The 13,243-nt window shown below is 34.4% G+C and overlaps 1 protein-coding gene across 12 annotated transcripts in view; it reads left to right on the forward strand.

Moving 5' to 3' along the window:
• The window catches only part of LOC145268612 (uncharacterized), a 746,770-nt gene that overhangs the window by 568,035 nt on the left and 165,492 nt on the right, over positions 1–13,243 (forward strand). For all 12 annotated transcript variants that reach the window (XM_080124076.1, XM_080124069.1, XM_080124074.1 and 9 more), the window contains 5 exons: positions 3,715–3,959; positions 5,493–5,546; positions 9,803–9,898; positions 10,496–10,670; positions 10,803–10,960. In XM_080124076.1, the coding sequence (XP_079980202.1) occupies positions 3,715–3,959; positions 5,493–5,546; positions 9,803–9,898; positions 10,496–10,670; positions 10,803–10,960 (728 nt within the window). The remainder of the gene's footprint in view (positions 1–3,714; positions 3,960–5,492; positions 5,547–9,802; positions 9,899–10,495; positions 10,671–10,802; positions 10,961–13,243) is intronic.

Consider the following 13,243-nt stretch of genomic DNA (forward strand, 5'->3'; position numbering starts at 1 on the left):
AAATGTACCAAACATTAATACTGTAACTCTTTTCCCCTCACCCATTGCAAAACTCATTCATGTCTGCAGGACAGGGAACAAAAACAATAAAATCCACAATAAAACAACCAAACCAAACACTACAAACTAGCGATTGAAAATATAAAGAGCTTGAAGAAAAAATAAAAACCTTCTACAAAATAACTGGATGCAACATGAATACTATTTCCAAAATAATTGGATTCAGCATTAAATAATCCGAAAAAGGTTGATATACCGTAAAACAACCAAGCCAAACTCATTGAGGTACATTAAATGGTTCGTTGGTTGTTTTTGTTTTACGGCATATCAACCCTTTTCAGGTTATTTAATGCCGAATCCAAAGATTTTGAAGAAAAATTTTTTAATAGAATATATTTGTTGTTTTCAAATCAGTTTGTATTTAACCCATAGTTGGGACCCTAACAGGTACTACCACTCCGGGTCAGAGTGGACCTGGGAGCAATGGCAATTAAAGGGTGGCTCCACACTCCCAAAAGCCCACAAGCTGGGGCCTCACCATCGGATATAGTTTAAGGTCATATCCAGGAACGTATATTAAATAACCCGGAAAGGGTTGATATGCCGTAAAACAAAACAAACAAACCAAACCAAATAATACGAACAATAATATTGTTTATCAATTTAAATGCCAGTGTGATGCTGGTTATGTGGGCGAAGTTATTTGCATTTGCGGACTCCTATAAACCAGCACGCTCTATCCAAGACTAGACAGGGAAAAGTAAGATCTGTGAGTCTCTCTTTTTCTGCAACTTTGGACTCTGCTATTGGCCAGCATTTCGTTGAGAATCCATGCTATGCCAAAAAATATAAAATAGAGTAGTTTCAGGTGCTACATAGAGCAGATTCTAAAAATCATTTTAAAATTCTGGAATCTGTCTCTCTCACTATACAATTCGTGCTGGCAGAAGAAGTTGAAAAAATTGTAGCTGTTTTTCATCAGAGAAATCTAAATGTAATGTCAACCATCATGAGGATTAAGAGAAAATTTAACATTTATAAAGCCAAATGCAGGCATAATGTTGATAAGATGATCTACAGTGATCTATCGACTGAACATTGCAATCTCACACAAGGCCAGCTGATGACCGCCTTTTATGATTTTTTTATTTAAATTTAATTTAATTTTGATTTTTTCTTTTAATTATTTTTAAAGTGAAAATTTTTATAAAATTATTTAATTTTAAAAAATATTCGTTTAAATTTTTATTTAATTTGAAAAATCTTTTATATTTTTTAATTTTTAATTTTATTTTGAAAATAATTTTTGAAGTGTAATTATTATTTAAAATTATAAAAATTTTTAATTAAATATTTTATTTAAAGTTTTATTTATTAAAAAAAAAAAGAAGATTTTATTTTAAAATTTTATTTTTAACGTGGATTGATTTTTTATTTCAAATTTAATATTTTTTAAATTTTATTTGAATTTTTATCTGTAATTAAATTTGATTAATTTTATCTTTATATAATTAAAAAAAAATTTATTTTTTAATTTTTTTTATTTTTATTTTTTTTTTTTAATTATTTTTAAAATGAAATTTTTACTGAAATATATTTAAATTTTTGATTTAAATATTTTATTTAAATTTTTATTTTTATTTCAAAATCTGTTCTACACACTTCTCTGAGGTCAACAGACCTAAACCTGTTTTGTTTGAACTCATTTTACATGTCTAGTGTATTATTTTGTATTAGTATCACGTCTTTTCTCACCATGCAACGCATGTCCTCAATCCAGATTTAAATTCTATACGTTATTTGTATTACAATACATTGAGGACATTGCAAAGACTGCTGCAAAGAAGGTGAGCTCTCTCTACCATGCTAGAAAGTTTCTTACGCCTGAGAGTATCCTGCATGGAGTATTTTATTGCCACATCTGGGCTGGTGCATCTACCACTAGTCTTTTACAAGGTGGTCACCACTTATCAAGGCCCGAAAGCCACTCAGGGATAAGGGCTATTGCAAGAACAGTACGTTAGTGTGGAGATTTAATAAAGTGTCTACTTAAGGGAGCGGTTCATCAGGAATTTGTTTATGTTGGACTTGAAGACATCCAGGTTGTAGTCAGGTGGGAAGCAGGCAGACGGAACAGAGTTCCACAGGCGTGCAGTTCTAAGAAAGAAGCTTTGTTCGTGGAATCTACGTTTTGATTTAGGCACAGATAAAGAGTGGGGAAAATCTTTGACAGTGACTTCAGCTAGATGGGTGTTTTTCGTAAAAGATTGGCGAGGGGGGACCAGAGATTGGAGTTCAGACGAGCACCTGCCATGGAAATAACGATAAACAAAGATAGGCTCAGAACGTCTCTTCTGTGGGAGAGAGGTTGCAGGGAAGAGAAAAGGGCATCCCCCACTAAGCCACGAAGTCTATTTTGTACTCTGTCAAGGCAGGATAGGCTGTTTTTAGCAGCTCCTACCCAGATATGGCAGCAGTATTCCATCCGTGAACGTACTTGGCTTTTATATAGATAGAGAATTGCATCAGTAGTGAGATATCTTCTGGAGTGGTAGAAGGATCCCACCATCTTTCTAGCGACCTTGGCAACAGACTTGATGTACGTGTTCCATTTCAGATCAGGAGTAAAAATCAAGCTCAGAAGCTTGTCAAAACATGGGGCTTCTCCTAGACGAGAGCCATCCATTTCAATTGATGCCAAATGGGGAACAGAGTGTTGGATAGGGTCCAAAAAAGAGTTTCCAATCTAATAGGTCCCACTTTGTCAACTAAGCTCCAACCCCTGTCCCATCATCGCAATGTTGCATCTCTGTGCCTGTTTTACAAATATTTCAATGGATGTGCTCTGATGAACTCGTTGCACTTGTGCTCCCTCGACGTGCATATCCCCGATAAACCTGCTTAGCAACAAAATCTCACCCCTTCACTTGAGGTCCCTAAATGTCAGAAAGCTTTCTATTCTAATAGTTTTTTTTCATTCGAACAGCTACATTTTGGAATTCCCTTCCTGCTACCTGCTTCTCTGGCTGTACTGATATGCAGAAGTTTAAATGTAACGTAAACCAGCATCTTGTTAATCTTTCCTAGGCATGGTCCCAAATAGTAGCCCTTAAGTCCAAGTGTCAATATGCTTTATAAAAATTAAATATTGTTGAACATACTTATGACCGATACATTTTTTAATTTTGTTACTAACCAGATTGCCCCTTTTTGGGGAGTTGGTTTCCCACCACATTAAAAACTGACCTCATGCCTAACTCTTCCCTCGTGGGAGGCAAATAAACAAAAGAAAAGTAATTAACTTTACCTGTCTTAGGACAGGTATTCTTCTTGTATATTAATAAAATTAAGATTTGGTATGCATGTGTGTGTATGTATTTCTCGTCTTAATGTAACTGATAATTTCATATTGAATTACGAGGAGCAATAGGAATAACTCCTATTTTTATTCCCCCCCCCCGATATATTGGAAAATTTAAAATGGCGCCCGACTCACTGTTGAACACGGAAAATAAGTTAAAACTCACAGGCGTGAGTAATTTTCTAGCATAATAAAGAGAGCCCACCTTCTTTGCAGCAACATTTTTAATTAATGAATGCGAGTAAAAAAAAAAAAAAATTAAATATTTAATTAAATTAATTTAAATCAACTGCCCCCTTCAAATTTCATTTTTATTTATCTTATTTCTGATTTTTTTTTTTTTTCTTTTGCAGACTTCAGGCTTTGCAGAAGAGCGGTGAAGAAGACTGGAAGCGCCGGCTGATCAAACAAACGAACAGCGCCAGTCCAAGCCCGGACAGGGAAATCCGGTCAAGCAGTCCAGACACACCTCATCTTCGTCCAGCGAATCTGTCTGAAAGGATGTCACTATTGAAATCTTCACAGACCTCTTGGCGCAGCCGAGTGGAAGAAAGTGACGCCAAAGCATTTACAGTGGAAGGAAAATTAAATAAATCAGGTAATTGTTTTTGATATCCGCAAAACAGTGGATTTTCGGTTAAATCATTAGCGCCTCTCATGCTTGCACATTCTTGGTGTTTTGGTAGAATTTTGTTTTAGAAGTAAAAGCTGAGTTCTGTTAAATTGCTAGGGCCTTACCTTCTTATTTTTTTTATATCACTATCTAGCTGGATTTTATTTCTTTCTCTTCTCTTTTCTCATACATAACTAATTTATTCGCTACTTACCCCTTAATTTCCCCCCTCTCTGTTTCTTCTTCCTCTCTCTATCCCTCCTTTGCTCCTCTACTCTCTCTGTTTATTCTTTCATTATTTTTTTTTAAATTTTGTTTTCAAATTATATTACTCAAAATATAAATTGGTACTGTAAATTTTTTGTAAATGCCTTACACGTGTTTCGTTGTAGTGATGAGAGATATGCGCCATTGCGCCATCAAACAACTCATCAGAGACAAATAGATATTATTAAAATATACATATATGTATAGAGGTATATAAATTAACAGAATTATTTTTAATTCAAAACGTTATTAAAAAAATTATAAAAACTTATGAATGAAAAAAATTATAACACATGATGAATATAAGAAATTAAAATAAACATTTTAAGATTACTAATATTTATCCAAAAATATTATAGTGTATATATATATATATAGCGTTTGCCTTTCCTTATAGGGTAAATGGTTTTGATAACGTTTCATTGTTAAAGTGTTTTCTTTTCTGACGAAAGGCTGTTCCTGTGAAAATTTTCAAATGACATGATGCTTGAATTTGTCCAAATAGTCTTGAAACAATTGTAACTAACGATGAAATACACTATTTTTTTTTATAAATCAATTTCTCGATGTTTTGTTTTTTGTTAAAACAATTATATATATATATATATATATATATATATATATGAGAAAAGAAATTAAAACTGTGAGTTAAAATTTACAATTAAAAACTTATTGTTCGATTTGATACTCCAAAAAACAAATTTCAAAGTCCTTATTCCATGGAGTTTCAAAGAATGCTATTCTTGCTATTCTTCTCATTAGAGGACATAAAGAAATCAGCAAATTATATTTGTAGCAAAGCTAGAATTTGCTGGTTAAGGCATTAAATGAAACTGCAAATCATGATAGTCATAAATTGCAAAAATGTACATGTCCTTTAAAACAACGTGTGAGAAAATGTAGGAAATGTGGAAAAAACAAAAAGCAAACCGGGAATAAAATTGAAGCTTGCATGAAGACTCTTTCAAAGATAATCCGAAAAGTGAAAAAAAATAATTCTTTAGAAAGAATCCAATAGTCAGAATTTAAAATCCAGTAGAGTAAAAGTAATCCGGTCGAAAAAAAAAAAAAAAAAATTCACCGCTGTTCAAATTCATAGAAATTATTCTTGCAGTTATTGTAGTCGTTACAAAGATGGCAAAGTTGGTCTTCAGTTGAGTGGATTCGAGAATTAGGGAAATAGAAATATATATAAATAAACACTTTCAATTTTATCTTAATTTTTTTTTTTTTTACTGCAATTTTTTTCAGGTCAAACTATTCGGGAAAGGTCAGTGGTCACAAAAGTGAGGCAGACAGTAAAAAGTAAGTAATAAGTATTTTATACTAGCATGGGTGCCCGGCGTTGCCCGGGTGTTTGGAGGTGTGTGCTGAGAAGAAAAAAAAAGTGGTTGTAGGTAGGCAGGCTCGAACCCGTACTGCGAAGGTGGAAAAGAACATGAAAAAAAGGTGCCATCTTTGCCCCTGCGCCCATTGCCAAACCGGAAGTGGCGAAGGTTTAAATTAAGGCTAGTCAATCGAAAAGAGGGGATGACTTTTGAAAATATTGGTGATAAAAGCGACCACTCCCTGTAGAAAACTGCCCAGTTTGAGGGTGTAGGAATTAATGTTTTTAGCCAATTTTTTGATATTTGTTGTCCGAAGGGTCGAGCTTCAAAACGATACCAATTTCATGAAAATTCGTCACCTCTGTCGAAAGTTTTAGGCAGATATACAAACATACATACATACATACAAACAGACAGGTGAGATTTATATAATAGATAATTAGTGGGAGAGAGGTGCTCAGCATTGGCTGGTCGTAAAATACGGTTAAATAAATAAAAATTAAAATAAATAATTTTAAAAATGGATGCTATCAACAAAAAGTGAAACCGAAAGCAAAAAAAAAAAAAATGTTGAAAATTTTAGGCAGACATACAAACATACATACATACATACATACATACATACATTTAAACAGACAAGTAAGATTTATATAGTGGGATTATGTGCGAGTACGAGATGAATAAACGAATATGCCAGAGGAAATGTTTGCAAAAAATAGAATACAATGTATATTAAAATCAGAACTGAAATTTGGAAAAATTTTATAGGAAGAAAATTTTGTTGGAAGAAAATTTTGTTGGAAGAAAATTTTATAGCAAGAAATTTTTGTTGGAAGAAAATTTTATAGCTAGAAATTTTTGTTGGAAGAAAATTTTATAGCTAGAAATTTTTGTTGGAAGAAAATTTTATAGCAAGAAAATTTTTGTTGGAAGAAAATTTTATAGCAAGAAATTTTTGTTGGAAGAAAATTTTATAGCAAGAAATTTTTGTTGGAAGAAAATTTTATAGCAAGAAATTTTTGCTGGAAGAAAATTTTATAGCAAGAAATTTTTGCTGGAAGAAAATTTTATAGCAAGAAAATTTTGCTGGAAGAAAATTTTATAGCAAGAAAATTTTTGTTGGAAGAAAATTTTATTGCAAGAAAATTTTTGCTGGAAGAAAATTTTATAGCAAGAAATTTTTGTTGGAAGAAAATTTTATAGCAAGAAATTTTTGCTGGAAGAAAATTTTATAGCAAGAAATTTTTGCTGGAAGAAAATTTTATAGCTAGAAATTTTTGTTGGAAGAAAATTTTATAGCAAGAAATTTTTGTTGGAAGAAAATTTTATAGCTAGAAATTTTTGTTGGAAGAAAATTTTATAGCAAGAAATTTTTGTTGGAAGAAAATTTTATAGCAAGAAATTTTTGCTGGAAGAAAATTTTATAGCAAGAAATTTTTGTTGGAAGAAAATTTTATAGCAAGAAATCTTTGTTGGAAGAAAATTTTATAGGAAGAAGTAAAATATCATTAAAGATTAAAATATTTGGAAGGCATGCTTTGAGAAGATTGGACCTAGGAAAAGCGTTGCACTTATGCCCCCCCTCTCGATGTACATATCCCAAACAAACCCACTTAGCAACAAAATTACACCCCTTCACTGTTGAGGTCCCTAAATGCTAGAAGGCTTTCTACTCCCTCGAACAGCTAGACTTTAGAAATTCCTTCCTACTATCTGCTTCCCTAACTGTACTGTTATGCAGAAGTTTAAATGTAATGTAAACCAACATCTTCTTAATCTTTCCTAGGCATGGTCCCAAATAGTAGCCCCTTGTGTCCCAGTGGCATTTATTTATTTCTACGCAAATTATGCCAATTTAATATATATATATATATATATATATATATATATATATATATATATATATATATACAGGCGAAATGCAATCGAAATTAAATGGCGAGATATTCTAACCGTCTCCATAGTACAATTGAAGAAAAAATGTAATTAATAAAATCTCAAAAAGAAGTCTGCTTCGCAAAATAGAATTTATTCTGTTTTTCGTTTATATGTGTATTCCGTTTATTTCTTAAAAATGTGTCCGAAGTTTCTTACGTCCAAGTGGTGATGTGCCTTGTTAGGGGTGAACGTGAGTAAAAAAAAAAAATTGTTGTTTTTACAAGATAAACAAAAAAAGAAAAAAATTTCCAATGGCCTTAAATTTACATACAATTCCTCTTTTTGTTTTATTTTGTTCAATTTTTATAATCTGGGCTTAGTGTCAGTCAGTGTTTCAAAAATGACTCAACCCAGGATCAAATATCAATTGCAGTTGATACACAACTCAACTTTTTGACTCTTAAATTTGTTTTTGATTTTTGTTTTTTTTTCTGGAGATGGGTCCATACTCATCTTTTTTTTTTTTTTTTTTTTTCACCCTTTCACCTCCATCTCATTTACATTCCTTCCCACTTGGGGTAGATTTATTTGACCTTCCAAGCTGTCAATCAGGATTTTGTTAGTTGCATTCTGTTTGTATTAAATTCTACTTAAATCTATGGCTTTCAAACTCATTTTATTGTTCTATCTTCACTAGTGGTACTACACATATACACATATTTCCACAGCCAGACAACGTCGCAGCTCACAAGAGCCACGAAAGCCAACAAACCGGAAGTCAAAAACTCGAGTTTAGCCCTCATTTGGACTCATCAGTTAGACACATCCAAACCCGGGATTCGAATGAAAGAGGCTCTTGCATGAAAGGCAAACACTCTGCCAACTAAACAAACGCCCTGCACACAAGAAATTCTATTAACATAGATCAAGCAAACCGCAGCGAAATCCGACTGTGGAATTGACCTACTTTGTCTCGACGAGTGACATGGTCATCCAACCAGCTAATAACCCCAATGTCTCACAAGTAGGAATTTTCAACTCACCAAGACGATGCCATCCAACAATGCTAACCTAGCGAGCAATTAGTAGTAGAATGTTCAGAATGTGAGAGATTATATATAATTATTTCCACAGCCAAACAAAGTCGCAGCACACAAGAGCCATGACAGCCGACAAAGTGGAAGTTCAAGACTCAAGTTTCATCCTCATTTGGGCTCATCAGTTAGACGCATCCAAACCCGGGATTTGAAACCCGAGCCTCTTGCATTCGAATCCTGGGTTTGGATGTGTCTAACTGATGAGCCTAAATGAGGGCGAAACTCAAGTCTTGGACTTCAGGTTTGTTGGCTTTTTTTGGCTCTTTTGGGTTGTGACTTTGTTTGGCTGTGAAAATAATTATATATAATCTCTCACATTCTTAATATATATATATATATCTATATATCTATATATATATATATATATATATATATATAGATATTAATTATTATTTTTATCTATATTATCTTTACATTTATCTATATTATCTTTACATTTTCTTATTTTTATTACTGTTCAATATAATTACAGCCTTTACGACTTCACTTTACTGCTAGTAGCAACTTTGTAACCATTGCTTCGATCGGCAGCAACTTTGTAACCATTGCTTCGATCGGCGGCAACTTTGTAACCATTGCTTCGATCGGCAGCAACTTTGTAACCATTGCTTTGATCGGCAACAACTTTTAACCATTGCTTCGATCGGTAGCAACTTTATAACCATTGCTTTGATCGGCGGCAACTTTATAACCATTGCTTTGATCGGCAGCAACTTTATAACCATTGCTTCGATCGGCAGCAACTTTTAACCATTGCTTCGATCGGCAGCAACTTTGTAACCATTGCTTCGATCGGCAGCAACTTTGTAACCATTGCTTCGATCGACGGCAACTTTGTAACCATTGCTTCGATCGACGGCAACTTTGTAACCATTGCTTCGACCGGCAGCAACTTTATAACTATTGCTTCGATCGGCAGCAACTTTTAACCATTGCTTTGATCGGCAGCAACTTTGTAACCATTGCTTTGATCGGCAGCAACTTTGTAACCATTGCTTCGATCGGCAGCAACTTTGTAACCATTGCTTCGATCGGCAGCAACTTTGTAACCATTGCTTCGATCGGCAGCAACTTTGTAACCATTGCTTCGATCGGCGGCAACTTTGTAACCATTGCTTCGATCGGCGGCAACTTTGTAACCATTGCTTCGATCAGCAACAATTATATCGGTATTTAATAGTATTATTTTCTTATTAATCTTTTATTCTTTTTTGTTTTTTTATAATATTTTGTAAGCACTAAACTTTCTTTTTTTTAGGTACAGAGTCGGATCAGTCTACGAGTTCCACTTCACCTACCACCCCTACCAAAGGAGAATGGAAGATTCCTATGCCGAAAGTAATCATAGCATCAGGTAAGAAAGATGGCTTAGAGTATTTGTACTCACAATATTTTTTTGGTGAGGGGTGCGGGGGTGAAAGATGTGTTTAGTCAATTAATGTACAGAGTAACCCACATATAAGAGCTGTAAGCCCGAGGGGGGGGGGTCTCTGAGGCAGGTAGAATTAATAGTGTGTTAATAAAATTATGAGTTGACTTTGTGTGCGTGTGTATTTCTCAACTTAATGCCAGCTCTCAGTATTCCTGCAAAGAGTTGTTTTCTTTTTTCTCTCTTCACCAACAACAGGTAAGACGTTTCTTGTTGTCTGTCACGTCCTCATTAATCTGTCACACCGAATCAACACACATTGCAATAGTATCTGTTTTCGATTGTTTTTTTTATACCTTATCCCTGATCCCAACCCTAGCCCTAATCTAACACTTAGCCCTAATCCCAATGCACAGCCCTAATCCCATAATCCTAACACTAGCCCTAATCCCAACCCTAACCCCTAATTCCAACCCTAGCCCTAATCTAACATTTAGCCCTAATCCCAATGCATAGCCCTAATCCCATAATCCCAACCTTAACCCTAATTGATATAATAATGATTATCTCATTATTTTCCAGAAACTACCTTTGAAGAAACAACAGAGAACCAGACAACCATCGTCAAATTACCTGAACTGAAAGACGATGGTTTAGACCAGTTTTTTGGCAGCTCAACAAACCTCTTTGAAAAGAGCGAACTTCTTGAAATAAGTGTCGATGATTTTGACGAAATATTCCAGACATCACAAAATGTGTAAGCATAACCTTTATTAAATAATACAAATGAAATCAAAGAAATTGAAAAAAAATATATAATAACAATGCAATAATAATATATATTTTTTTTATGTAAAGAATGAAAATTATTTTGTCTCTTTTTGCGCAGGTTGATACACAACGTGAAAGCTCGACCGAAGAAAAAGGTCCAGGCACGAAGTAAGAATCCTCTTAAATCGCGGTCGGCTAATCTTGAACGGCAAGAATACGAAGAATACAAGACAAATGTCGCAGAAATCGAAATGAAGCGAATAAAGAAGGAAGCCTGTAAGTATTTCGGGAATATTTTGGTTTTTAGCATTCTTCTTATGAAGCTACACCGCTTACTAATTTTTCGACCAAATTTCAAACAATTATTACAGTTTATAGATCACCTTCTCAGCTATATTGTGAAAAAAAAAATTTTTTTCAATTTTTGTTCAGTAAAACAAGTTATGATGAATTTTCAATGGTTTAGACCCAAAATTGGCAGAGGAGTTTGATAGAGTTTTTAAAGGTCAAATCGTTTAACTTTGATCCCTTGACAGTCAAATTTCTGTCTGAAAACAGATTAAAAAGATTTGCCCAAATCTCAATGCCCCTTATATAAAATCTTGAGTCTGTAGACCGAAAATTAACAGAGTAGTTTGGTAGGTAAATGTACACACACAAAGACAATTTCACTTTTGTATATAGACTAGCATTTCAGCCCGGCGTTGCCCGGGTGTTTGGATGTGTATGTTGAGCAAAAAAAAAAAAAAAAAAAAAAAAAAAAAAGAAGTGGTAGTAGGAAGGCAGGTTCGAACCCGTACCGCAAAGGAGGAAAAGAACGGGGTAAAACCTAACGTTTATGCTGTTACGACCACCGCTAAACCGGAAGAGACATTTTTTAAAATTAAGGCTAGACAATCTAAAGGAGAGGATAACTTTCAAAAATATCGGTGAAAAAAGTGACCCCCTCCACTGGAGAAAAGTGCCTAGTTGAAGGGGAAGATATTAATGTTTTTAGCCAATTTTTCGATATTTGCTGTATGAAAGGTCAAACTTTAAAACGATACTGATCTTGGTAAAATCTGTCGCATCTATTGAAAGTTTAAGGCAGACATGCAAACAGACATACATACATAAATTTATATATTGATAACTAAAAATTTTCGATCCAAACTGATGAAAAAGCTTGCGCTATCTCTGAATACCCGTTATGTAAAATTTCAAATATTTAGACCATAAATTGTCTGAGTAATTGGAAGAGACTGCAGAGGTCAATTTTTTTTAAACTTTGACCCCTATTATGACCCCTTAAAATTTATAGTTTCGGGCTCAAATCACTTTATTAAGTTAGATCCAGGTTCAAGGAACCTATATCTAAAATTTCAAGTGTCTAGACCGAAAATTGTCGGAGGAGTTTGGTAGAGTTCTCAAAGGTCAAATCGTTGAAATTTGACCCCTTAACAGCCAAATTTCTGGCTGACACCCGTCACATCGATTTTCCCAAATCTCAGTACCCGGTATTTCAAATTTCGAGTCTATAGACTAAAAATTGACAGAGTTATTGCATAGGGAAATGTACACAGACAGACAGACAGACAGACAGACACGTTCACTTTTATAGATATATAGATTGTGTTCTAATCTATTTGTAATTAATGCTTCCCATATTGCATAAAATTCTGTACTGCCATTGTCGCCCAACATATGTAATACCTCTTTGAGACTTCTCTCTCTCTTTTCACCATTTTTTTCTGTCTATGATTTTTACTTTTTCCCACAATCCTTTGCCAGATTTTGTATTGTTTTTTTTGTAACCTCCTCATTAATTAGGTTGTAGGACGAACCTGAATATATCTATATATCTATAAAAGTGACCCTGTCTGTCTGTCTGTCTGTGTACATTTCCCTACACAATAACTCTGTTAATTTTAAGTCTACAGACTCGAAATTTGATATACAGGGTACTGAGATTTGGGAAAATCTTTGTAATCCGTTTTCAGCTAGAAATTTGGCTGTTAAGGGGTCCAAGTTCAACTCCACCATCAGTGGCCCAACCAACTCAGCAGCAGCAGTCATGTCCATACAGAACGACTAGACTACCTCCCCGACAACGGCCGAACTCAGCATTAGCAGCAGCCTCTTACCATTGACCCACTTGATAGCCGAACCCAGCAGCAGCAACAGTAACCACTCGCCTTCGACGCGCTCGGTTCCCAGCAGTCCAGCTTCTCAAGCCAGCATGTGTTTCCCATAGCCACAAGCGATGACCTTGTAGACGTGCCAGTTCAAACACCAGCTGGACTTCAACCCTCAACCTGAGACCTCCTACCAGCAATCAGTTTCTTTATGAAAAATAAGCTTGAACGGATTCATATTCAGAACTCTACCAAACTCCTCCGCCAAATTTGGGTCTAACACTTGAAATTTTAGATATAGGTTCCTTGGACATGGATCTAACTTAATAACTTGATTTGAGCCCAAAACAATAAATGTTAAGGGGTCAAAAAATTTACCGCTTTTTTTTTTTTTTTTTTTTTTTTTTTGCTCAACATACACCTCCAAACACCCGGGCAATGCCGG

Source organism: Euprymna scolopes, chromosome 44 (genome assembly GCF_053919585.1).
Source record: "Euprymna scolopes isolate OS-2025 chromosome 44, ASM5391958v1, whole genome shotgun sequence".
In the NCBI taxonomy this organism is placed as follows: Eukaryota; Metazoa; Mollusca; class Cephalopoda; order Sepiida; family Sepiolidae; genus Euprymna; species Euprymna scolopes.